The 26,227-nt window shown below is 42.4% G+C and overlaps 2 protein-coding genes across 4 annotated transcripts; one reads left to right on the top strand and one right to left on the bottom strand.

Moving 5' to 3' along the window:
* Nucleotides 1-329: 329 nt before the first annotated feature.
* Nucleotides 330-17,885, bottom strand: SETD4 (SET domain containing 4). 3 transcript variants are annotated; one of them, XM_056328123.1, is made up of 11 exons: nucleotides 17,830-17,885; nucleotides 16,615-16,717; nucleotides 16,073-16,168; nucleotides 15,081-15,118; nucleotides 13,321-13,409; nucleotides 12,205-12,634; nucleotides 11,277-11,451; nucleotides 10,514-10,595; nucleotides 10,080-10,160; nucleotides 8,939-9,062; nucleotides 330-8,019 (listed from the first exon to the last, which is right to left on the bottom strand). In XM_056328123.1, exons 2-11 carry the CDS (start codon nucleotides 16,682-16,684, stop codon nucleotides 7,885-7,887), a joined length of 1,320 nt encoding a protein of 439 aa, XP_056184098.1. In that variant the 5' UTR covers nucleotides 16,685-16,717; nucleotides 17,830-17,885; the 3' UTR covers nucleotides 330-7,884. The 3 variants fall into 3 exon arrangements, with proteins under 3 accessions (XP_056184098.1, XP_056184099.1, XP_056184100.1); XM_056328124.1 differs by lacking the exon at nucleotides 17,830-17,885 and adding an exon at nucleotides 17,232-17,432; XM_056328125.1 differs by having other exon boundaries at nucleotides 7,886-8,676.
* Nucleotides 17,886-17,904: 19 nt separating this feature from the next.
* Nucleotides 17,905-25,990, top strand: CBR1 (carbonyl reductase 1). The gene is made up of 4 exons (XM_056328126.1): nucleotides 17,905-18,061; nucleotides 19,082-19,401; nucleotides 22,834-22,941; nucleotides 24,721-25,990. Exons 2-4 carry the CDS (start codon nucleotides 19,116-19,118, stop codon nucleotides 25,155-25,157), a joined length of 831 nt encoding a protein of 276 aa, XP_056184101.1. The 5' UTR covers nucleotides 17,905-18,061; nucleotides 19,082-19,115; the 3' UTR covers nucleotides 25,158-25,990.
* Nucleotides 25,991-26,227: the final 237 nt, after the last annotated feature.

Below are 26,227 nucleotides of genomic sequence, written 5' to 3' on the forward strand. Positions count from 1 at the left end.
TGCAGGATGTTACCACAGTCATGACTCAAGTGTAATGCGCTCCAAAAGAGCCAAGGCTGGGGTATGTCTGCTAACAAACTGAGTGGTATCGTAACTGGCCAATTCTTAACCCATCCAGCCACCCTGCACAGAGGGGAATTTGAGCTCTTTCATGCTCTCTCTCTCTCAGCTTTCCCCAAGTGCAAGAGTTCAGCCTAGACTCTGGTGCTTCCAGTGCAAAGAGTAGGTTAAGAGTAGGTTGGAAGAGGAGACATGCTTTCTGATCCTCCTATCAGGCTGTAGTAACTACCCTGTAATTGCAATTCATTTTGTTCTTTTCTTGGGGGGGGTGGGGGGGTGGGGGGGAGTGGAGGCAGGGGAAGACAAAGGAAAAAAGAAAGCGTGAACCCACATAAACCAATTTCTTTCAGCAAGCTTGGGACTATAACTATGCCTAATGAAGCCCTGAGGCCAGATATCAAAGGCAAAGTGTAACTCCGTTAAAGCCAAGTGGAATTAAATCACTGTAAAATAGACACGGGATGAACTGATTTTTCCACAGTTTTTGCTGGAAGCAGACAGGGAGAGAGACAATGTTGTCTCCTAAGGTTCAGATCAGACCGATCTGCTGTGTTCCTCAGGGCCTATGCCAAGCAGATGTGGTTCTCTACCCGTATCTAGAAAGGGAATGGCCATTCCCATAGGCAGGGACTTCTCTGGAGGGGTACAAGCACCCAGCATTGCCATTGTCTCCAACATAGTTAAGCCCAAAGTTGGGTTCAGAACTTCTGACTTTCTATTTTTTCTATTTTGATTGTAGCCTGGATGCACGAAAAAACAAATCTCTGTATATCTCAATATGCTGTTCTCCCACTCACATATTTTCTGAACACATTAGCCAATATCTATCAAATGTGACATAAAAGAGCAGTCTCAAATGCCACACCTACACTGTCTTTGTGAATGCTGTTGGCTGTATGCTCAAAGCCCAACTTTCTGACCACCACCACCATCTTAGCCTCGGAGCATATTCAAAGCAGTGATCATGACAGCACCCCATTTGAAATGCCACATGAAATCTGGGGACTTCTCATTGCTTTCTGTTTCCTCCAATACACATTCCCTACCTCACTAGACAGCTCCACACCCAAGAGCATCCCAGCCAGAGCAGCTCACATCTGCCAACTCCTATTCCATACAGAAGGGCAAGCCCACCACTGAGTGATGGTGGGAGGCATTAGACGTCTGTCCAAGACAGAGAAGCTGACCACACTGCAGTACCAGAAGCCTGACATGACCGATTTGCCACCTGGCAACACTGAGAGATCCACACCCGTCTCCATCGGTACATGGCAGCATGGAGCACCAAGACACCCAGATGGACCAGCACAACCAAAAGGCTCCCTTATCACTGCAGCTCTGGCACAAACAGCATTTTTTCTCCCCTGCCTTTCAGCCGAGGGCCTCTGCTCTAATTGCGCAGAAAAATTACCAAACTAGGGTTACACAGCCAAGTAAACCAAATAGCCTTGCTCTCATGAAGCTGGGATAGCACTGGCTAGCCACAGCATGGCACACATATGTGTTCCCTGATGCTATAAAATTTTCTAAGGGTTACTGTCCAGACTGTATGTTTACCCCTCTCACCTTCTCAGCTCCTTCCCACTCTGCACAGAAATTGCCACCCTGGCCACCACACCATTTCTGACAGAGCAGCAGGACTGTCCAGTTATCTACATGAAGTCAGAGGCAGAGAAAAGTCAGAGGAGTGTGTGCTCTTTATTAGTGTACAAAACACCCCCTCTCCAGTGGGACCACCCTGTCCCTCTTGTACTAGCCCACCCTCCCGCTTCCACCTCTGCAACCCAACCCACACTGCACTCCTAGCAGGCCTTTAGGAGTCTCCCATGACCTACACAGTGTTTTCCCACTCCTGAGCCAGGGGCTGGCTAGCCCAGCATCTCAGTACTCATCAGAAACAGTGCAGAGCAGCATGAGTCATGTTGGGATGGCACGGTCCCTTCTGATTTCTCGTCAACATCCTCTGCAGGCCAGACCACCTTCACCAAGTATCTGTGTCCATGCAAAGTCCATCTCGTGGGAAGGATACACAAATTCACTGGCACTACTTTGCTGTAAAGAGGGCTGGCTTCTTACGGATACAGGCTCTGGATGCCAGCCCAGGCAGGGTGGTACAGACAGGCATGGCACCAGCCTCATGCTGAGAATATTCCTCTGTCCTCTCCATAGTCATCATTCCCTGCCAAGGGTCAAAAGAACCAAACTGCTACTGCCAGCTCCTTCCAGAGCAGCCCCAGCAGGAGTGAGCTACTAAAATAGCACATCCAGTGCCTGCTGGATGTATCTGCGAGGGATACAGTGCTCATCTAACAGTGTCTCCAGTCCAACTCTGGCATCCTAGTGGAGAGGTAAAGCACTGGACACAGCTAGCCCTGCCAGACTTGGAACAAATACAGGTATATGTGAAGAGGGAAAACATTCTTACATTAAAAGTGCACTGCAAACAACTACCTCCTGCCACACACAGGGTAGTACTAGAGCCCAAATCACTTCAGTGCTCTCAAGATTGGTATGTCACAGTATGGTCCGACACTAGAGGTACGGGGAAAGAGCTAAGGGAAGGAGATAGGGCCTCAGGAGAAAACAGTAGCTTTGCAAGGAGCAGATCTCTCCACTCTTCCTCTTTTTAGCTGTGGGGCAACTGGGGCAACCTGAAGGGACTCTTAAGGACACACAGAGTAGACACATACTGGCTATTTCAGAAGCCCTTGGGAAACTGAGCAAGGCAACAAACACACATCAAAAATAATAAGCAGACACAAGTCACAAAAACGGGCAGTGTAGAAATCCCCAGCAAAGGAAAGGGTCAAACATCAGCTTATTACTATTAGACGCCAGAGAACTGACACAAGGGACAGTGCACAAAATCACCGTACACAGAGGAAATATTTCAGAGTTCAATCAGCCACATCAAAGGACATTATTGAAAGCAATCTGTGCAAAAGATGAATCTGGCCTGTAATTTCTGAAGAAAAAATATGTGAGCAGACAGTTCTCCATTGCAACCCCACTAACTAAACCATTAGGGTCAAGTTAACATAACAAAGATGATTTGAACTATTAGTTATGTCTCATGTGACAGTGTCAGGGAAGAACAACATGATTCAACTTGAGGGAGGAGAAATTCCAACAAAGTTAAAATAAATTTAAAAAAAAAAAAAGATAAAAGAAGATTACAAAGCTTCAAGTTTCACTTGAAACCAGCAGAAAGAAAACTGCATTTTCAACTATTTATCTAATACCAACCATGGTGTGTCATTGAAGACTACGCTTTCTACTACTAAAAATATAATACAGTGAATAGGATTATAATTGCATATGGATATACTGTAATTTCATGTTTCTCTGTAGTACAGTTGCATCATCTAGTGGACAACACAGAGACTGCATAAATTTTGTACTAGTTTTATGCAATTTAGTTTGGGGTTCATTGAGTATCTTTGCTTTTCCATTGAATACAACTCGTTGCAGTGCTTTCTAAAACTTTATACTGGAATTACAGATATCCACTAAAACATTCAGTGGAATGAACTGGAAATGTACTTTTTTCCTTTACATTCCAACCTGCAGCAGACTGATGCCACCTAAGCTTTGTTGGACAGGGATAAAATCAAGTTGTTCTACTTGAATTCAGCCACTGAACTGCTTTTGTACTGAAAGGATTAAAACCATTGATTTCACATGGTTCAGATCCAACTGCTCATCCAAACTGAGGGAAAGTTAGCAAATTTTTAACACCTTTAGTTCACATTTCTTGTGTAAAGAAACACACAAAGTTCTATTGGGACAATTTCCCTCTGTCCTGGAGTTCATTATCTCCATCACTGCAGTCATAGATGCACCAAGCACAAACAAACCCTTCAAGTCATGCCCAAGTGTGGCACTTTTAAAGGGGTATCCTTTATCTGCTAGGTGGGGAGGGGCTACATACTTGGGAGACATCCTTTTTAAAAGTTCTTTCTTTGGGAATGTCATCTGTGAAATGTTTTCACAGTGTACCTAAAAGCTTTAATTATCAGGGTGTGAGAGTTGATACTGCCTTATCTTGTCCTGAAACAGGTAGGTCTAAAGGCACTTAGCAATGATAGATGATCTCCACACATTACAGCTGAAGAAAACTGTAAACTAGAAGCCACTCTCTGTAGAAGATCAAAGAAAATCCATGCCATATTTACATAAATTGACACAGGAAAGATACTGTCATGAGATTTCATGTTGATCAATTTTTGGTGACCTCGGACTGCACTAAATCAACTCCCCCCTCAAAAAAAAATATTAAAAATCAATCTGTGCTATTTCTCTCATGCTCGATAAGAAATAAAGCTTCTCTCATTGCACCTACTCAAACTCAGTGTCTTCATTGTAGTCACAGAATGCATTCCTACTTTAGGTCTCTGAGTAACACTGCACAAGCTGGAAGAGAATCTAGCTCACTGCCGTGGTCTATACCAGGTTTGTACTGCTAATGGTAAAAAGCTGTGGTTTATTCCTCCTGTTGCTGAGATTTGCAGATACTATCTGAAAGGGAATTTATACGAAGAGGGGAATAACTATGTCTTTCCACACTAAGATCACAGCTAAATCCCTTCTTAGACTAACAGAGAGCCAGAGTCAAATGTTAACATCATGACACTAAAGCTAAGCGATTAAGATGTCTGCAGCTCAAAGGGGCTCTAGTTAAAGCAGAGGCTGAGACTAAGCATCTTCACTCTTTGAAAACATGATTTAGTGTTCTGTAAGACAGCTGGAGAGCAGTCCCAGTGCCGTTACTTCTTCAGGCACCCTAGCTCTTAGCCCATCTTGGGATGCCCTGCCTTGCATATAGTTTAGGTTTGATTCAAAAAAAGAATTTAAGGTTTTGCTGACTAGGCATATATATACATAAATGCCAAATCATGACCCAGGTTACATTCATTTATTCTTGTTAAAAATCCATTGCTATTGATGTGTGCTACAAAAGCACTAGTTCCAATTCCATAGTTTATTCAGGCAGGATTTTGCCTTTGACATTAAACACACATGGCTCTATTCAGAACGCTTGCTACAATGCTACAAAGCTAGGGGCTTACTGCTGTGCTTACATGAAAGACACAGACAAGCAATTCATACTGCCTACTCTCCTGCACTGCCAGATCTCCTTCCGACACTCCCTGGAGGGTGCGTAGGAGTTACAGAAGTAGAGCCCATATTCAAACCACCTGGTATAAATGTGTAGTCTATAGTGCAATACCAAAGCAAATAAACTTCTGTCAAACTAGTATCCATCTTGCAAGACATCCTACAAAAATTGTTCTCAAAATAGCCATCCCCAGGAAAAAAAAAAAGAAAAAGAAAAAAAAAAACCCAAACCAAAACCACAACCAAATATCCTTATCATCTTTAACTCTGGTACCATCTCATTATAAAATTATAAAATGAGTAACACATCTGTTCTTAGAGAATGAAAAAAGAATTTATTAAAAGAAAGAAAGAGGTCAAACAGTTCAAATGTAATCATAGAAACTGCAGGACATGTTGAAAGCAAGAATCCCTCTAGCCCACTACCCTGTTTCCCAGAGTGTCCACCAACACCTTAAAAGAGCAAGCACAGGTCAAGCACGTACAATACTTGCCATCAATACCCTCCCAGCCTTCAAGTATTTTGAGATCAGGGGACTACATAAGGACAAAGTTGTTTGGCTGGTAACTGCCAACAGCTCTGTCTTCCATGTGTATGTGCTTTTCACCCATGTCACTTTTTGTATCCATATACCTTAGTAACATCAATGGGTTTGTCACCACATTCTGTTAATTTTGAACCTGACTTCTTTAAGCTTCCTTTGAAAGCCCTTACACTGTGAATGCTCAGTCACCCTCCACCCGCTTTAAGCCATCCACACCTTCTGTAGATCTTTTTGCAGACCTAACCAAAATGGCTGGGCAACAGGCACGGGGGTCAGGGTCTCAGCCCCACTTATCTCTGCTGTAGGTAGGCTCAGTGGTACAGAAGGACCCTCACACAAGCTAATGAGTGTTGCCCTCTGTATATAATCTCAGTAGAGATTGCATTCCCAAACCCAGACAGTCACCTCACCCCAGTCAGTACTTCAGAATGGGACTGACCGGAGTATAAAATATGGTGCCAAGTGACTTGCAGAGGTTAAAACCACAGTTTAGGCAAATGTGAAAGCAAGTTGGCCCAAAGGATATCAATAAATGTGCTTCTAGTGCCAAAAAGCACTTCAGTTCCTCTCTCAACTCATTCATACTGCCCTCTGCTCTGAAATGTAAAGTAACAACACGCTGTATCTCCATATGAACAATACAGGAAGTCTCAGAGTACAAGAGTCTCAGTGCATTACAGTAACCAAGGCAGAAAAAAAGCTTATTTTCAGAATTTCCTAATCCTAGGAAGAGATTACAAAGATGGCACCTCAAAACCAAGAACTTTTGGTTTTGGGAACTGAGTAACAACAGTTACACTTCTCCCTTTGAACACAAACCAAACACATCCTTCTAGGCAGGGAAGGGCCCTTCTCAGAGCTCCAAGACATTTCCTCTCCCAAACAGACTGAGGCAAGGAAAAAAAAATAAAAAGGCAAGGAAAACCCCTGGAATCCTAGCAAGTTTACACAATAATATTCTTGTTCACAAGGTACCACAAAAAGTCTGAAAGTGCATTTGAGCTCGAATACTTAACGGTTTTCTCTTGTTGCATTTCTTTCCTCAAATTATATCATTAGCTAGAATGCCTTTACTGCTGTATACCATTCCATAATTTCAAAAATAGAGAAGCTTTGTAGAAAATAAAGCAATATTTCTACAAAAATAAACACTTTAAAAACAGAGTTCTAAAAAAATGCTAAAAATAATGAAAAAATCTATTAAATGTGATTCCCCACAAAATGCAAAATAATCACAACACAATCACAATTATAAATGAAGTTTTTACAGCTTAAGTAAGGGTCCTGCCCTGAAATAGCCCTTGAAGAAGTCTCTCTAGCCTAATTGACATCGGGAGCTCTAGATCCCTACTTAAGTAGAACTAATACTGAAAAGCAGCTCATGAGACTATCCCCTTGTAGACGGAATAGAAACATTTCTCAATGTGATCACCAGGACCAAATGGCAACAGAATTAATTGCCTGGGTGGTCTTCCAAACAAGAAACAGAGTTTGAAGTGATATATCCTTTCGGCTCTCATTCCCAGCAGGAGTCGTCAGAACACAAACTATTGAGTCTGGAAGGAGCTTTGAGAGAGTAAAGGAGGGAAATTCATACTTCCTTAACATTCAAGAAACACTTGGGCTGATATTGCAAAGGAAATTATTTGGAGTTGGTTCACAGTAGGGTTGATCTGTGCTCTAGTCTGCATCTATTACTCCAGGATCAGTACAGGGCAAATGTTAAGTGGCTCTGTCCTCTTCCTCTCTGTCAACAACCAGAGCTCAAACACATGCTGAGGAGTATCTGTTCAATCCTATGATCCATACTTGAGCCACACAGGCAGCTATAAATTCTAGGACAGCTGGAGCCCACAACCCTGGGGCTGCCCAAATTACCCCAGAAGCTGTTTTGCTCACAGCAGCCATGATTTCAACAAGATGTGTCGAAAGCCACCTGTGCTCCCCCACCATTTGGGCTAATCCTTTGTATTACTGAAGAAGGTCAGCAAAGAACAAAATAAGACCCCGGCTCCTGTGTGACCCTGTAAACAAAACTAGCCATATTCTGATGACTTTTTTACATTATTCTTTGCTGCTCCGTTCCATTAAAACAGTTGAGCAAGTCACATCCATAGCAAATGAGCTCCAATCAGCCACAGCTATCACAGCTCCAGATGAGTCAAGTTGTCACCACATTCAAGTTGGAAAGAATCTCAGCTGATTTTTGTAGTACCTTCAGGTCTTCCAAGCGTAGCGCTTCTACCAAAGCCAGGTGGTTTTTGAGGTTCTCCTTGTTCCTTTTCAACTGGGAAATCTGAAGTTTATACAAATGGGATGAAATTACTAAAAATTTAATTATTTAATATAGGACATGAACATAAAATTTGTGGAAAGCTTATCTATAGTAGAGATTCCATTAACTATGTCAAAATGGTGGGGGTGTGGGGGTGTGTTTAATTTTACACAAGAGAAACAGTAATAGTAGTAAAAGAAAAAAAAAGGGAAAAAAGGGGAAAAATGAGCAAAAAATCATATGGATAGGAAGCATATCAAAAACAAGGAGAGGAAGGGAAGGGTAATGTTTACATGATATTTGGCTCCTAAGTCCATACTGTCCTCAAGATGTTGCTCAAAACCAGACTGACCTCATACCCTGTACACATATAAGTTTCCTTTGCAAAAGTGTGGTTTTAGTAATTCTTTTCCATGACAGCTATCAAACTTGACATTAAGTACACATTTGTTTGCCAAAATTCAGAAAGGAAGAGAAGATTGTTTTTCTAAGAGCACAGACCTCCCTTCACAGGACACTGGCTGACATGAGTAGTTCATTTGGCTTCACTGGCTTTAACCAACACAGCCTTCACTTTCTGCAACAAGGCACTCGTGGCAGGTCTGCAACATCTTATGTGCCCATCTCATACAAGTCTCCATTTTCTTTTAAGAAGTAACCTCAACAAACACACTGATACTGTAGGCAGAAAAAGATTAAGCATTTTTCACTTGTTTGCAGGGCTTCATATAAGCTTTGTAACATGGTTCCTTTCTTTGCTGCAGTCACAAATTCTGCTGAGCAATTCAGTGCTGTCAGTCACCCTGAAAATAAATTCTATACCACCCCAGTGCAGTCCACTCCCTCCATCACTATTCTCACCCCAGAAAATTACACTGCTGTACACTTAACGCTAGGAAAGAAAGGAATCTGGACTACCTTGTTATTCCAGTCAAATTACCTGGAGAAGGACATGCTGTGTCTCCTTTATTAAAAAATTGCATATTTTTGCTGCTATATTCAAAGTCTGCTCTTCATTTCTGGCTGAGATTATATCACCGAGCAGTGTTCTCCTCCAGCAAGTACTAGAATCAAAATGTTTGAACAACACACAGTCATTTGCTATATTCCCCAGCTGAATGATAAACATATGGTCATGCTAAGAATAATACTGCTGGCATAAGTAAGTAAGGTTAGCATACATGAAAAAGGCACACAGCATTCAGCTATAAGACTGATAAGGCAAGGAAAAGAAAATTGAAATTTAATGGTCTGGAGCAGCAGTTCCAATCCTCCACCACTACCCTTTTAGCCAAAGCCACAGTCTGCACTAAGAGCAATGCTTCTGGTCTTTACTGCTCTGCCGTGCTGCCACCAACTTCAGCAGCACTAGTGAGGAATAAGAGCTGTTCACTCAGAACTGATTAGCATGGCTTCTGCTAAACTTCACCTCACCTGGGCTTGTAACCAGTATCATTGGGAGTTATTTTTAGTTCTTATAATCAATCTATTTCCCTCAGCAATTAATCTTCAAAGCATAAACAGCTTTGAACAAGAGAAACTGTTTTTTATTTATTTACTATTACCAGCAAAGTCCAGGTAATAATTTTTATTAATGTTGTTTGAGGCATATTTGCCATCTGGAACAAATGATCAAATCTGCGCTAACAGTCACTGGAGATGAACTTCAGCAACTTACTTGGCCCTAGAATTTCAGAAGCAGCCTGTGGAACACATGCTTCAAAGAAATCAAGCAAGGTCAATAGCATTTAAAGTCCCATGAAACGAACAACAACAAAAAAATAAGGTCCGGAGTCTGAGCCTTAAAGTAATAGCTGATTCTCAAAATAGAAAGGGAAAACAATGGGGTGTATCTAGTATTTAATACAATAAAGCAAAAGCCCAAAGCAGCAAATAGGCAATCACTTTGCATTATATGGTGTTCTCTGCCTTTCTTCTTTTCACTTCTCACCTGGAGTCAATGAGATAGACACTGGAGATCCAAAACAACTGTCCCAGTACCTCACACACAGCCAGCAAAGAGCAAATAAAGGAAAAGAGCAAATGCAAATTGTCTAAATATTCAGAGTACTGAAACTTACAATTCATCTGCTCCAAGACTTAACAACTTAAGGGCTGTGAGGAGTCTCCAAGATGGTCCATCCCATCCAAAGGTCAGGTTCCTAAAAAGTCAAAAGTGATGAGATGCAAAAAGTACAGGTGATCTTTTAGAGCATGATAGCTTTCTTCCTCACAAGTGTCAACATGGGAAGATCTGCTTTTCAGAACTACAGGACTCCTTGACTCCCCTTTCTGTGCTGCTGTCTACAGATAGGTGACAGGCTACATCTTGAAACCTATCTCAAGCTTTGATATTGGTGTTAACCACTGTTACATTCTCTCACAAACAGCAAGCAAATCAGTTTGTTGAAAAAAAGAATATTTTATGCTGGATTCTGATACTAGAAGCAAAATTTGACTCCCAGGAAAACTGAAAAGAAAGCTCACAGGGAAACAAAAAACTCCAGACACCTACTCTAAGAAATCATGATCCTTTAGAATGGAGAGTTTTGCATTTCTTTGCTTGTCCAGTGGTGAAAAGTATTTGAGGAGAGTATCTGCATAAAAACACATTTTAGACACTTAAGTAAATGGTATGTAGAAGAAACCACAATCCTCAATTCTGAAATGACATTTCAACCATATTTTTCAAGTACCTACAAGACAAAGATCAAAACCTGTTACATTTTGGTGAACTTTATCATAATCAAAAATGTATCTACTTCTGAAAGGCTATCAGAAATCTCCAGGTTTGTAACCTTATAATGGAAATCCTGACTCAAATTGAAGTTACGGACCACTCTCACCAACTTCATTTTGTGGGGATCAGGACTTCAATCTTGAAGTCAATGGTACAATCTAAGACAGCCAGTTGGAATCTCTACATATATGCTGCTAAGAATTGCAATTTTACAAAAGGAAAAGTCACCAAAGAACACTTTCCATTTTAAAGCTCCAGTCCTTAAATTCTATGCAGTTGAAAGTAGTATCAAACCCTATTCCACTTCTTGGAAATACACACAAATATTTTCATGGTACTGAAAAAAAACCCACAATGCCTTAATGTGCATATTGTGCATTGTGCATATATGTAGATGCATACGCATGAACTTCATCACTATCCTTTAGTTATACCTTTTAACTGACATCTCCTGTTGAAAACAGAAGTATTAACAAGTTCATATGCTCTGTTCTCTACTATTGGGCCTTTCAATGTCAAGACAATCTATAAATCCAACCTGATGAGACATAAACACTGCTGTGAGGGTTATCCACGGCAACAAATCCATATTCTAGTAGCAGTCGCTGATTATCATGAGGCCCATAACAGATAAATACTTCTTCATATTTTCTGCACTGTGAATTTGTCCAAATTTCATAGCTTCTTGTCCGTTCATTAAATGCAGCTTTTACCTTCATGAAGTTAAAAATAAAAGGTTTTACTCTTGGCAGGAAGACGGGGTGAAAAAGGAATCAGACCCTGAATATTAAAGTCTAACAGTATTGAACACTCAAGTCTAACACTGGAAGAAAACAGGTAGTGTTACAGATGTCTGAAAAGGCAACCCATCAGCATGAAGAACAGACATCAAAACCTTAGTCCACAGGATGTGCTACCCACTGTGGCAACTTATTATAGAAGACTCAAATCCGCAAATAAAGATGGTTTCATGCAGAGTTGGCCCCTTTTGTTCTGTCCCAACTCTGCTGGCACACAGCCCCTGACAAAGGGTGGAATTGCTCTATGCACTTTCCTAAGGCTGCTCAGAAGCTTCAGCCAGAGGTGAAGTAACCCAGGGACCATGTAATTTAAGATTTGTCTCAAGAGCTGAGCCTTTTGGGGAGCAGAGTAGGGTTATATTTACAAACTGCTACCCTGGATGCAAATCTCACCCAGCCGCGATGGGCTCTCCCTGTAACTTTGCTTTGCTACATAAACTGAAACATTTGAATCAACTTTATTCAACTGCCTTGGGCTGAATAACAAGCTCCAGGGTATATATGAACCCTGAGTACTCAGCCTGCATGTGTCCTCAACAGACATTGCTCCCACCATGAGATTTCTCACTGACCTCCAGACACTCCCAAACCATCACAGAAATACATACTGTATTGAGATACTGCACTTACAAATAAAGAAATTAAGTGATCTATTTTGTTTCTTACCTGAACATTTGGACTGTGGTTTAGCAAATCTAAATATGGTGCCAATGCATAAACATCTGGCTCAAGAGAAAAACATTCCCTCTGTGCATGTTTCATGTATATTGTCCTGGTATTAATAGAGCACCAAGCCCACTCTAGAGCACTGTAGTTAAAAATAGTTCTTGTGTTCTCAGCAAACAAAGGCTGCAGAGAAGAGAAAAAAGCTTTGGAAGACACATACAACTCATGGACTGTCGTTCTCTGTTCCTGAGCCTTCTTTTTTAAAGGTTCAGGAAGAAGGCTTACTACGTCACGCTCCAAACAAACAGGGCAAGTGTATGTCTTGGGTAAAACATCAAGATACGGCTTCCACAGAGATTTCTCACCAGCATGCTTCTCTGCTATTAAAAATGTGCACAGTGCTATCAAAGGAGATACAGGAGGCTTCCATCTATTAGAAAACAAAACAAAAATACCAACACAGCAGATACACAGAGGTGAGATAGGAAATGGATGCATGCAGCAGTATTTTATCTCTCTTCTAGTTATTTTAAATGTTATAAATAGCTTCTATTTTAAACTTCTTTGTAGTTCATTTCCAAGTCCTTTTGATGATTTCAAAGGAGCTATAAAAGCTGGTTTGTAGTAACAACTTCAAGCTCACCTCTTGGGTTGGGTTGTTTGGGTTTTGGGTTGGGTTTTTTTTTCTTTGGGGTGGGCGGGTGTAGGATACATAAGAAGTACTACATATCCAGCATAGGTCTTTGTTCTGAATTTTCTAAAAGGCCGTGTTCATGGGACTGCTTTGCAACTCCATTTTATCCTCCTTCTCCTATTGAAGCACATTCAGAAATTCCCAATAAGCCATTCATAACCGCCATTTAGGTCCAAGCTTTCCCTAGAGGCAGGTCAAGTTCAAGCCTGTACCAGTCCTCAGCTCTGCCTAGCTAAAAGGAGATGCTTTTTGTCCAAACCTTACCTATCTGAGCATTCCACATGCATGAAAGTCCACAAGAAATACTCAAACAAGTTAGGGTATGCAGTTTAAAGCCCTACCACTGCTTAAGATGATTGATCCACTAATAAGCAACCCACCGTAAACGCCAGCTTGCCCATAAAGCATCACTTTTCACTTACCTCATAATGTATTCTCCCAGGCAGCTACTAAGGACAGTGCCCGTGGTGAGCAAGCATTTCTCAGGCAATGAAATAATCAGATCCCCTGCCTTTGGGGAAGGGGGGTGGGGAAGAGGGAACCACACACAAAGATTAGTAAAGGTCAAGTGTAAATGACTCATCTACTACACTATTTCTGAACAGAGAGACCTTCTCCAGAGAACACCAATGTCAGGAAGCAAACAGATATGTATTGGGTTTGCATGGCAAGGTTTTGATAGTTGGGAGGGCTACAGGGGTGGCTTCTGCAAGAAACTGCTGGAAGCTTCCATTGTGTCTGATAGAGCCAATGCCAGCCAGCTCCAAGATGGACCTACCGCTGGCCAAGGCTGAGCCAGTCAGTGACATGGTGTTGAACTTGATGGAAACTGGCATGGTTTTAAGACAGTCACAGTCCAGGGAAGGAGGACAATTTCAGTCACTAGGAACTGCCACCTGCAGAGTGTTAACTGTTCACAGAAAGTCTGGTGTCTGGCTATTCACTTTCTTTGTACTGAGATATATTTTAGAGTAGATCTCACAAATGACTGAACTTCTATCAACACAGCAGTATGGGGTAGGGATATTTTAGGTCATGTCTATGCTGACGCTGTTTGCCAAGCTGCTGTGTGTGTAAATCAAATTCATGTCTGGCTTGAGCCGTACGTGCCCATGCCTGTAGGGAGAGGACATGAACCAGGTCAATACTCTCCCCTTCCCATTCATCTCCTGAGTTTCCCTATCTTGCTCAAGCCCAGTTGAGTCTAGCTCTCATTTCACTTTCTGCAGACTCCCAACACTGTGGATAACCTCAGCTTGTGGCTTCAACTGCTGGCTCCAACCCTGAGCCAGCGTAAGAATATACACTGTTCTCTACACATGACTTTGCCAATGCATCTCCTTCCTACCTCTTGCTATACTATTTCATAAAAGTTTCTGGGTCTGATTCCCCATTATTTGGTATACTATTCTCATGCCAGTTAGGAAACGTCTCCAACAAGCCTATTTTCTGAGAGACACTATTCAGTCAGAGTTCAGCCTTTCTCCGCCAATATCTGAAAGGCAAGGTATTTTTTGTATCATTCCCCTTTTCTGCTGGGAACGTCTGAGAAATTATGTTTCTATTAGCTGGTCTACCAAAATGACCCGTGCTGTCAACATGAGGTTAAATCTGTAGTTTCATATTATGGCTAAAACAATCTAAAGCCAAATGCTGCTTACAAACCCATTCCTTTCCTCCATCCCCCTCCCTGATAAGCCATTCCTCCCTTTGTACCAGCACTTGTCTAACCAAGGTCAGAGATTTCAAGGAGCAAAGCAATTGAAACTAATAATTTTTTTGAAGACAGTTTTCTGTTACTTTAACTTCCTAAAGCAACTCACCACACAAATGGGAAAGACTGTTACAGTCAATGCAAAGGAAGCTAGGGGAGCCAGCAGCTGAGGGAGAAGGCATACAGGGGGGAAGGGGCCTGCTCCTTCTGGTTTCAGTTAGCCACTGATTGCCTTAAACTGAAACACGAGACTATATACCAAATCTCTGTAAATGTAAACAGGAATGTCTTCATCCAACAAGCCCTCCCAGATATCCTAACACTGCAAATTCTGGTATTAGCTGGAAACTACATTCACAACAGGAACTGTGAAGACTTTGTCTGGAATTTTGAGCTTTGTTTGTTGCAAAAGTTATTATATCTAAAAAAAATCTGAGGAGCTCTTGCATGACAATCAACATTACTAACCTGAAGAGCCTTTGTTGTCATCAGTCCTCTTCCTGTATCTGAAATGAGAACAAAGAGGATGCTTAAATACATGTATATGTGTAAAATACAGGAGACTATGATAAGCTGCAATAAATTAACAGACCAGCAAGGAAAAGCTCTAAAAGAACATACATTATCTCTTACAAATCATAAAAGCTGGTTATGGATTGTTCCATATATATACCTTATTTCTTTGTTCTCTGATTCTCTTTTTACTTTTCAGGATCCTGTGAAAGCCCTTCCCTGAATCTCCTGCAACACTTCCTGTCCAGTTCTTTATACTCAACTTCTTTTTCCTAATTTTTTTCTTTAAACACATCTTTCATCACTGGCTGCTGTTCTTGGTTTCAGAGTTTTAACTAAACTTTAAAATTTCTATTTACAATGTTTTTCTTTGATTCATGCTATTCTCTCTACTATTTAATATTGAAAAAGTTTTGTAACATAATCTACTTAAAGAGAAAAAATACAAGTATATACCTTTACTGTAAACAGTTCAAAGTTAATCCCAGCTCTAAAATCATTTACTTATCTGTATCACTAGATCTGCTGAACTTGCATGGGGGAAAAAAAAGATGAAGAAATGATAACTAGGTTAGATTCTGATACTGGAAATGCTTAAAGAGATACTACTTTCTTCTTTAAAACTGTGCTACTGACACTAAGAATTTCTACAAGGAATTCAGCATAGGTGTGCACGTTTTGCAGCATACCAGAGTATTCTTGTACAAGAGTTTTACATGAGATCATCTTTATGTAAGAAACAGTTCATACTACTTCAGGCCTCCATACCTACTTGTTTACATTAGATGGCATTCATGTGCATTTGCCAGAAGTCCTTAAAAGACCAACCGTAACTGTTTTTTTTTTTCCTGACGCCAACCAAGTGTGGGGTTCAAAATGAAAGCAGGAATATAATATTCTTAGAAGAATCAGAAATTCATACCACCAATACATAATTAAAACATTACCCCAGAACTCTGCTGGCCTTAAATTACTGTCTTCAAATCCTCTGTTTTTCAGCCACTTCTTAAGTTTAATGTATTCCAGCTTTTGACTGCAGTTGACTAAAAATAAAAAATGAGGGGATTAATGCTATAAAATAGCACTCTGTTGGAAAATCAAGAAAATTGAAAATTTTTACTGTATAGTCAGAAAAACTGTGTTTTGGACATTGTAGTACAGCATAATAGAATAGCAAGAAAGGCTCCCCTCCAACTAGTTTACAAAGTTCTGGGCACCAGGAGCTCTCACACTGTAGGAGTTATTCAGCATATTCAAGGGTCAAGGAATTAAAGAGTAATGTAGTACTTGCCATTAGCCAGAAAAGAGAGCTCATAATCACGATGCTCTGCTTGGGATTCTAAACTAATGCTAGAATATTTACATAGAAAAAGCTAACATTTATGAATGTTATTTTCAAACTACAAAGATAGTTTGACAAATATACATCATGACACCCTGACAAACAATTGGTTATTTTATTATTTAGCAATACTTCCAGGGACAGTACCTCCACCCATAAAACTCTGCAAGTGTTTTCTTCTTCTCTTTCGGCCTGTTCGACCTCTGTTTTTCTTCATATTAAGTAACAGATTTTGCCTTATTTAGACAACCTGAATTAAAAAAAAAAAAGTTACTTAAAAATATCTTTAAGTCCCTTTCAAATAGTACATGTTTCTTTTATCTCAATAAAATCAGAGCACTGACTGTTTAATAAGCTGTGTCTCTAAAGTTTAGGAAACACGCTAGAAGCAAACACCTAGAGGAGGGTGGGTGAAAGGGATGAGGAAAGGCGGGAAGCCCTTACCTCCCAAACATCACCCTGGCCGAGGCACGGCCATAACCCTCTAAAGGAAACGAGACACCCGTGTTCATGGGCACACAACTGAGTTTTCAAACAGCTAATGTATTACAATTATGGAAAATTAATGGGCATAAACAGCCTCTGCAGTTTGTTTCTTCAAATAACAAGAGCAGAATGGGGGTCTCTAATCGCACACACTGCAGAAAACCTCTCGCCCCCCCTGTGCTGACCAGAAGCGCCGGCCCGGTGCAGCACCGTGGCACAGCGCAGCTCCACACTCCAGCATGCACGATAAACTGAGCTGTATCAGCCACGCTCCTTACACCTCGGTCTGTTGTTGAAAGGTGTATTTAATTTCCCCGTGCCAGCACCGCCTTTAGCTGAGCCTCAGGAGCGCAGGGACCGCCTGAAGCGAGGGCGCGCCGAACGGCGGGGCAGAAGGCCGGGCACGCCGCCGCGCAGCTCTCCCCCGCCGCGGCACGGCCTCCCCCGCCGCCAGCACGCCTGAGGACGCCAGCCACCCTGTCCCCCGGCGCTGAGGGGGCTGGTCTAACAGCACACCCCCCCCCGGCAGCTCGGGACAAGCCGTGCGGCCGCCAGTGACGGGCGACCCGCTGCGCGCCCCAGAGCGGGGCGGAACCGCTGAGAGAGCGCTGGCGCTTCCCGCCGCACGCTGGGCCGCTCCGCCCCTCCCGCTCTGACCGGCAAGGCCCCGCATCGCCCCAGAGAAGCGGACGCCGCTTGGGGCCGCCTATGCCCCCGGCATTTTAAGGTAGTGGAGACTGAGGAGTGTAACGAGAAACCCCACCACCCCGGGGCGACCCAGCTCCAGCTCCCCATTCCCTCCCGGGCTGAAACCGCAACGAGGGAGAGGGCAAAGGCGGATGCGCTGCCCGGCATCCCCCACCCCCGCCAGCCCACCTGCCGGAGAGGGCGCACGCGCGGCCACCCTGTCCCTGGCCGCCTCAGGCCCTCGCCCGCCCCGCCCCCGCCCCGCCCCCGCCCGCCGCAGGAGGCGGGGCGTCGCCGCCGCCATCTTAGGCGCGTTCGCCGCCGTCACCCGCGGTGTGTGGGCGTGTGTGGCTGGCGGCCAGCTCGTCCTCTCGTCGCCGCGTAGAGTTGGGGAACGAGGAGGAAGGCACCACTGCTGGAGGTGGGTGAGGGAGGGCTGGCTGCCCCTCTGGGCCCACCCGCAGCTTCTCGCCGCTTTCCGTCCCTGTGCGGGGCGCGGCGGGGCCGCAGGACGGCCGTGGTGGCCCCGCGGGGAGGAGGGGGTCCCCTGGGAAGTCGGGCTTCGTCGTGGCTCGCGGGTTTGCTTTGCGTTCCCCTTAAGCAGAAAAACCGGTCCTGAGGAGGTGGTAGTGAGTGAAACGTGCTGGTTTGCGGCGAGGTGGGACCTTGGTGGTGAGCCGGGGGGTGGCTCCTGGCCCTGGTGAAGTCAGTCAGTATAGCTGGGCAGGCTTCTAGGAGCTGATTGGGACTTCACCCAAGCTAGATGTCTGCTTGTGGTCAGTTACGAGCTGATTTGGAAGGGAGGTGGCAATTAAGTCGGAAGTGGACAAACCCAGCGTTTTAAACTTGCTTTTATGGGGGAAATGCGTATTTTTCAAGCATGTTATGTCTGGAGTAAAAGCAGCAAGCAGGTTTTGTAGCTAGAGCTGACTGGAGTGTTAAACAGAAGAAACATTGTAGTCAATTTATGTTCCACTGTTTTCTTCTGAAAATGCTAGAATTGGTTCTCTGGGCCTGATACTTGAAGATCAAGCTACTCCCCTTTTTTTGAGCCCGAGTTGTTCACCTTTGCTTCAGTGCTTGAACTGAACCAGTTGAATATCCTTAAAAGACAGAAATGGTATTCCTGTAAGGTGTATCTGCAGAAGAACTTACTCCCATCAAAAGTTAATGTACCACTAAAGATTAGTTATTGACTTTTTTTTTTTAAACCCAGTTACTGGTTGAGCTTTCTTCAAAACATTAACACTAAATCTGTATGTCTCTGCCCATGCATGCCTCATGCTACTTTACTAAGTTATAGTTACTTTGCACTCTAATGTAGTTTTTTATAATTCAAATTAGAATTCTAAATACGATTTTAAAGAAAAAAACACTTTAATCCATTTTCAGATAGCCATCTTTGTCCATCTGAGTGTGAAAATTTCTTTGCTGTTTGCAGTTACTGTCACTTTGTCATACATTTAGAGAAGACAATGTCCAACGTGCCAGTGGCTGTGGTGACTGGGTCCAACAAAGGGATTGGATTCGCAATTGTGCGGGCTCTGTGCAAGCAGTTCCCAGGGGACGTGTACCTGACAGCCCGAGACCCTGGCCGTGGCCAGGAAGCAGTGGCAAAGCTCCAGGAGGAAGGGCTGCGTCCACTCTTCCATCAGCTGGATATCGATGATCTGCAGAGCATCAGAGCTCTCCGTGATTTCCTAAAGGAGAAATATGGAGGGCTGAATGTGCTGGTTAACAATGCAGGGATTGCTTTCAAAGGTAGGAAACTGTCTGGAATAGTCCTATGTGCTACAAAGCTGTGTGGAGAAGGATAGTAGGTGTATCAAGGATTTTGCAAAGTTTCTTTTACGGGACTTATGTGCCAGTAGCATGCTTCTGGTTTTTTAAACATGATGAGAGGATGCTGTGAAACGGCTCTTCCTCTATATGCGAAGTTAGCCCTAAAGATGCTTTCCTGGAGTATTGTATTTACATCACACGGAGAGCATGAAAATACTTAAGGCACCCAGTGCACATGAGCAGAGTTGGGTTTATTGCCTCAGTGCCCGTGAATTTCCCCAGGCCTGTGGGAGCCCATGATCTGTATGAATATCAGCCATGTTCCTCGGGGTTCTGTGTTTTCTCTCTCCTGCAAGCCTCGTGCTTTCTTCTATGCATTACCTGCTGAAGGGTTCCAGTTGATAAAAAGGAACCCTGCACCCTGGCTGATTTTGTCATCTTTACTTATCTTTGACTTTGTCAGACCATTCAGTTACCTATAGAACAGTTAACCTAAATCTTGCTGTGCTGAGCAAGAATTTAACCCTTTCATGTTCTAGTGGACAGTAAGGCAGGGAAAGCGAGGAAGACACAGCAGTTGTAAGGTAGAAGAGTGTGTTCTCCTTGTAGGTGTCTATAAAAACAAGTTGAGAATTACGTTAGCTCCAGATAGAACAAATCACAAGCATGACTACTCATTCATTTCCTTGTCATTACAAACCTGATCTTTCCATATTTTCTGGGTGGTTTTGGTTTGTTTGGGGTTTTTTGTTTGGTTGGTTTTCTGTGGGCTTTTTAATCTCTTTGGCTGGTGTCCAGTTAGGTCATGTAACTGTTCAAGCACAGTGTTGTGCTCGCTTGTCTGCTCACAGCACGAGTTAAGGAGGCCTGTCAGGTAGTATGGATCAAACATCAGCTACTGCTGGGGATGGAGCTTCTCATGTAGTGGGAGTGCAGCAGTGATGTTCTGAAGTCCAGTAACTGTATACTTTGCAAGATTGCTTGTGTTCAAGATCAGCTTAATAGGAGGCAACTCTTAATATGATTGCCTGAGCTTCAGGATGGCCTCAAGACAGGTGTTAAAACCTTGCAGCAACAGTTAAAAGATTGTATCTCTGTCCATGCTTATCAGTCATAAAGACTGCAGGAGCTCAGAGCAGTATTTCTTCCATTCGTAATCAGGGCCTTAGCTCAACTTTCTAGTGATAGTGAGTTTGAGTAAGACTAGGCTGCAACTACAGCAATTGGAGTGCAGTGTGTGTTTCCTGTTGCTGACTGTGCAGTAGCTGTAGCCTCTATCAAAGTGGATACTTGGACAGGTGAAATAGAACTCCTCATGTTGCTGCAGCAAGATTTGCTAGAGCTTAGATTTATTATCATGGAGCCACTGAACAGATAAATAGTTAAAATAGCATAAGCAGTGGAGTTTCTGTTACTTCCTTTACTACATCATAGATTTTTCTATTTGGAAGTTGATTCCAGATGTTTAGCCTAGACCTTCAAGCTGACATCTCACTATGAGTCAGCAGTAGGTCATACAACTAAGAAATGTGAGAAAGAAGCCAGTTGTAAATGTTGTGTAAGTATTTAGTCCAGAGGTTAGAAGGTTTAACACTTGTGTAAGAACTTGCTGTGACATCTTCCAAGACTGATGTTTCTACCTGAGCTTGCTTCTTGCCTCACCAGGTTTCAGCTGCCATCCCAGAATTTATGCTTTCCTTTCTTTATTGTGGTGTTATGTGTTGTTGCTGTCTGTCAAAGATTAGATTTGCCATTAAACTTAACTTATTATTCTGGTTTTGTGCTGCACTACAGATAGTCCAGCAAAAACTGTTCCTGTATGAAATGATTATGTACCTGTGGGCTGCCTTCTGAATGAGTTTCTGTGAAAACAGTTGTTTTAGTAATGCTTGTTAAATCAAAGGAGTATGTATCTATCAGATGTTACAAGTAATATATCATGTTAGGCAAATGTGAGTGGGTTTTTGAGTGCAGGGAAGCTTCTCCCTTGCAAAGTGGGTATGGAAGCAGGAGTTTGGAGTTATGTAGCAATATGTCATGATCTGGCTTCATGTCTCATTAAAATGCAGCCAAGTGCTTTGCAAAAACTTGATGCCATCAGTGCCTATTGCTTGAGAACATGAGTCATTAAAGCTGTGTTTTGCAATAAAAACACAACTACATTGAATACTAAATGACCTGTTACTGCTTCTCTTTTGAGTTAGCATAGGTCTGGGCCGTGAAGACCTGCCTAACCTATGTAGGTGGCCTTCATCACTGTGGAGATAGGGCCTGTAGCAGAAGAGGAGGAATGCTGTTACTTTAACTCTTACTCCCCCTCAAAGTAGAGGATGCATAGCAGGTGGGTTATTGGTGAGCCAAATTGTCAGCTGATAGCACATCCTCCCCCACTTTTGGTGGTGGCAAGCTGTCAATTCTGCCTGAAATTGTATCTTTACAGTGCAGTTCCATGGTCTGCGTATGTCTACCTAAGTCAGCTCCCTTTCCTAGCTGCTGATTCCCACTGTTTTGCTTGTGTTGGCATAGATCTGGCAGTTCACAGGGTGATTTATGACATGAGTATTTATCACTTTTGGGATTGGTTGGGACTTTTTGTTTTCTTCAAACTGCACCAAATCTTATCCCTGCATTCTTTATAGAAGGTTTTACAGTGTATGTTGCAGTTCGACAGTGTGCTGACTTCAAGTCCCAGCTAAGAACCCGAGACATGACAATGTAAGAGTCAGGATATAGAAGCAGTTGTCTACCCTGTTGTTGGATGGCAGTACCAGGATGGTAATCTAACTTTTGCATCTTCAGTGACAGCATCTTAGATTCAGGTTCTTCCTTTCCAATTTCCCCTCTGCCCCCTCCCATTCCCTGGCATGTCAGGATGGTGGCAAAGTGCTGTGCTATGCATTTTGGAGGAGAGGGCACCTCGAAGTGTGTTTGTATGTGGTAGAGACGGTACAGACTGTTCGCTGGGTGTGAGTAGGTACAGGCAGGTCAGTGGGCAGGTTGGCCAGCACGTCCTGTGAGAGCAGTCTTCCCTTGTGTCTTCCGTGTAAAAGGCAGAAAGACAAGCAGCCTGTGGGTTGGCAAGTGACTCTACAGGGTGATGCAACTGGCTCTCCTGGGGCAAAGCTAAAACCCTCAGCTAAGAAAAGGTGAAAACATGATTAGCTCATTGTTAATATAATATTGCAGAGCTAGGTCTTTTCATTAACAAGAATGTGAATGTTAATAATGTTGCTTTTTTTTGCATATTTTAACTGATCATATACCTGTTTCTTAATTATAAAAAGAAACAAAATCAGAAGGACCTAAGAAACTTTTGGGGTTTGGTAATTTCCTTTCAAACAGTAGTACAATTCTAATGTTTTTTATTATTTTATTTTTCTTCCTTCCCTTGCTACCACCTCATATGAAAAGTTCATGACACAACTCCATTTGCGGTCCAAGCAGAGGTTACGCTGAGGACAAACTTTTTTGGAACCAGGAACGTTTGCACAGAGTTGTTGCCTCTTGTGAAGCCTTATGGTAAGTGTAACATAAGTAGAGAAATAGTTTTACATTAGTTTTTGTCCTCATTAAATAGGAAAATCCTGTCCAGTCTCAGATGCACACTGCCCCATAGCAAGAGGAGTGTACCTTGCTGTACTGTAGATAAGAGAACATGGCATTTCTTGACCCCCAGAATGTCTCCACTATGTAGATTTAAATCTACTTTCAAACTGGTCACATTCTTCTGTTACATATTGAAGTGGAATTCTTGTGGTGCCCTTAAGAACACAGAGAGAAGTTGCCCGTGTTAACTCCCTACATAAATTGTCCTCTTTAAAGCAAGGACATTTTGATGATACAACTAGTATGAGGAAGTACGTAAAAATAGCGTTTCAACTGTGTTCGATGTGACATGCGTGTTCTTGCTACTGCTGGAGAAACCTTCCCAGTACGCTGTTGGTCTGTCTCAATCTAGACTGCAGCCCTTGCTGTATTTGCAAGCATCTAGTGATGTAGTTAAAAATGACAGTTGAAGGTGTACATTGTTGCTGTGATTTGGTGATGTTAGGAGTAACTGAAAGGAAACCCTTTATACAAATGGCAAATAGAATGGGGCAGGGTCAAGGAAGATGGATGCATCAATAATAAAAGAGGTGTTAGCAACATGCAAGTAGTCTGTAATCATTGGACAACTGTCCTGCACAGAATGCTTCCGTTCTCAAAACCTGGAGCACGGAAGTGCCCTAGAATGCTACTGACATCAAAGATTATTTGAAAGGAGGGTATTTGGATCTAACGCCTACACCAAATCTAAGGGTTTGTGGGGTTTTTTAAATGTAGTTCTTTTCAAGACTTGTGATCACTAGATGTTTTAATGGATATTTAGGTGCTTGCTGCTATAAATGAAATGTACAAACATTTAAATACATGTAGGTTTTTAAAAGAGAAGAAGTCAAGTAGATAAGAGAGAAGTTGGGAACAGTTAGTCCCTAGGGAGGAAGGAAAGGACATAGTAAATTAATTTGGTGGGACAGTAAGGGAGAGAGTAAACAGTGCCAAAATTGCAATATAGTCCTCTTGCGGTAGGGGTGAAGGATGAGTGTGTTAATAAAGTAATTAACAGAAAAAGTTAATTTCTTTTGTTTTTAAGTTCTAAATTCTTATGTTCGTTCTCTAGTTCATTGCCTGAATGGCTGTGAACTAGCAAGAAAGAGGGAAATGGTGGAACATAATTTTGGAGAAGATGAGTGAATTACTGATTCAGCTGACTTGTTCCTCTGTACTGAAGTGCTGGGATATGAATAGCTTACTGCAGTTTTGCATGCTGGGGTTTGTAAATCTTTGAGTATTCTCTAAACAAGCTGACGGTCTCCCTGCATTAAGAACTAGATTGCTTTTCCTGAACTCTGTATTATTCTGGCTTTTGAGGTACATTGTCACGGCCCATTACTTGAGCAGAAGTGAAAATGTTTTCAACCAGAACTTTGAGAGTAAGGTCTGGCTACCATTACTGAGAAAACCACTTACAATCTGTAGGCATATTCATAGTAGTAACAGACTATTTCCTGGGAGCATACCTGAAGTTCAATAGGGAGCTTTTGCAGGTTTACACCTTAAATTACACTCTGTAATAGAATACACTAGAAACACTTGACAGTTCACTGTGATCTTCCAGCAGCTCTACAAAATAACCCACACAAAATATTTCACAGGTATTCACCTATGTAGTGAATATGTAACTGTAGAGCAAGTCCACCTCAATGTCTGGGCTTGTTTAATATGTGTGAAACTAATCAGTCTATTCTCTTTTACCAGGTAGAGTGGTGAATGTCTCTAGTATGGTAAGTAGCTCAGCTCTGGGAGGCTGCAGCCAAGAACTACAGCAAAAGTTTCGCAGCAACACAATCACTGAGGATGAGTTAGTGGAACTCATGACCAAATTTGTGGAAGATACCAAGAAAAGTGTGCATGAGAAAGAAGGATGGCCAAATACTGCCTATGGGGTATCCAAAATTGGTGTCACAGTCTTGTCCAGGATTCAAGCCCGGATGTTAAATGAGAAAAGAAAAGGTGACCACATCCTTCTCAATGCCTGCTGTCCTGGATGGGTGAGAACAGACATGGCAGGTCCTAAAGCCACTAAATCACCAGATGAAGGGGCTGAGACCCCAGTTTATTTGGCCCTTTTGCCTTTGGATGCTGATGGTCCTCATGGCCAGTTTCTTAGTAACAAGACTGTTCGAACCTGGTAAGCTTGTGTGTGTGGACTTGTGCAAGTGGTGATATGATGTGAATTGGCCTGTTCTGTGGTAGGGCTATTACCCAGAGCAGTCTTATCCCATCCCCAGCAGCAGCAGGGTCCTTTACCATTGCAACGAGCATTACAGTTAGGGTACTCCTCTGGTATTAAGTCTGTGCTAGGCTACACTTCCCAACAGTCTGCATTAGCCTGCTCACAGTATTGACTGTGTAGCCTGGAATCTGTTTTGTGGGCGTTCCAGCCAAGATGATACTGGCTAATCTGGTCCTAATGTAGAGGTGCCTGACCTTATTTACGTGAATTTACTCTTAATTAAGTCATTGCCAACCCTTCTTCCACTCACCGTGAGACAGGTCTCTGCCATGGAGTTAGGATGAGGAAGCAGATGCCTTACACATTCTCAGCACAATAGATCTCTTTCAAGGGACCATAACTGCTTCTTGAGGTTGTATGGGGTTTCTTAAAGGGGGGAGGGGGTCATCCTTAGAGCTGCAGTATGACCAGTCTGGGGGGAGATTAATAAGACCAGAACAGAATCACTGCTATATAGAGGCTCATTACTATCGGTAAAAAATGGAATTAGGTGAAAATAAAAACAGCGGTGATATACCATTAATAGGAAAACTTAATCAGTTGGCTTTATTAATATGTATGTCAATAAATGATTACTTCCTGTTTTGTCTTCATCCAACTGGCTTATTCTGATACTAAAAATTTATGATGTTTGAAAATACACTTTCATTTTCTGCAGCTAAGTTTGTAGCTGGAATGTGTGATCTTTGGACTATATAAAGAGAAAATAAACTATAGAATTGATATAGTAAACTCTCTCAGAACTTCCAGTTCATTTCTTGCACAGTCAGATTATTACAAACCTGGATTAAGTGCTCTTCGTGTAGTAGAGAAAATGAACTGTAATTGTTACAATAATATTGCAGGATAGGACTGAAACATAATGGCAACCAATGATGGCAACCAAAACAAGTCATTAAGCAAAATCGCAAGCAGAGGAAGCAGTAATGTGGAGAGTGCTAAATTTGCTTCCTCATTTTAAATGCTGGT

The sequence above is a fragment of the Falco biarmicus genome, chromosome 2 (assembly GCF_023638135.1).
Source record: "Falco biarmicus isolate bFalBia1 chromosome 2, bFalBia1.pri, whole genome shotgun sequence".
Lineage (NCBI taxonomy): Eukaryota > Metazoa > Chordata > Aves > Falconiformes > Falconidae > Falco > Falco biarmicus.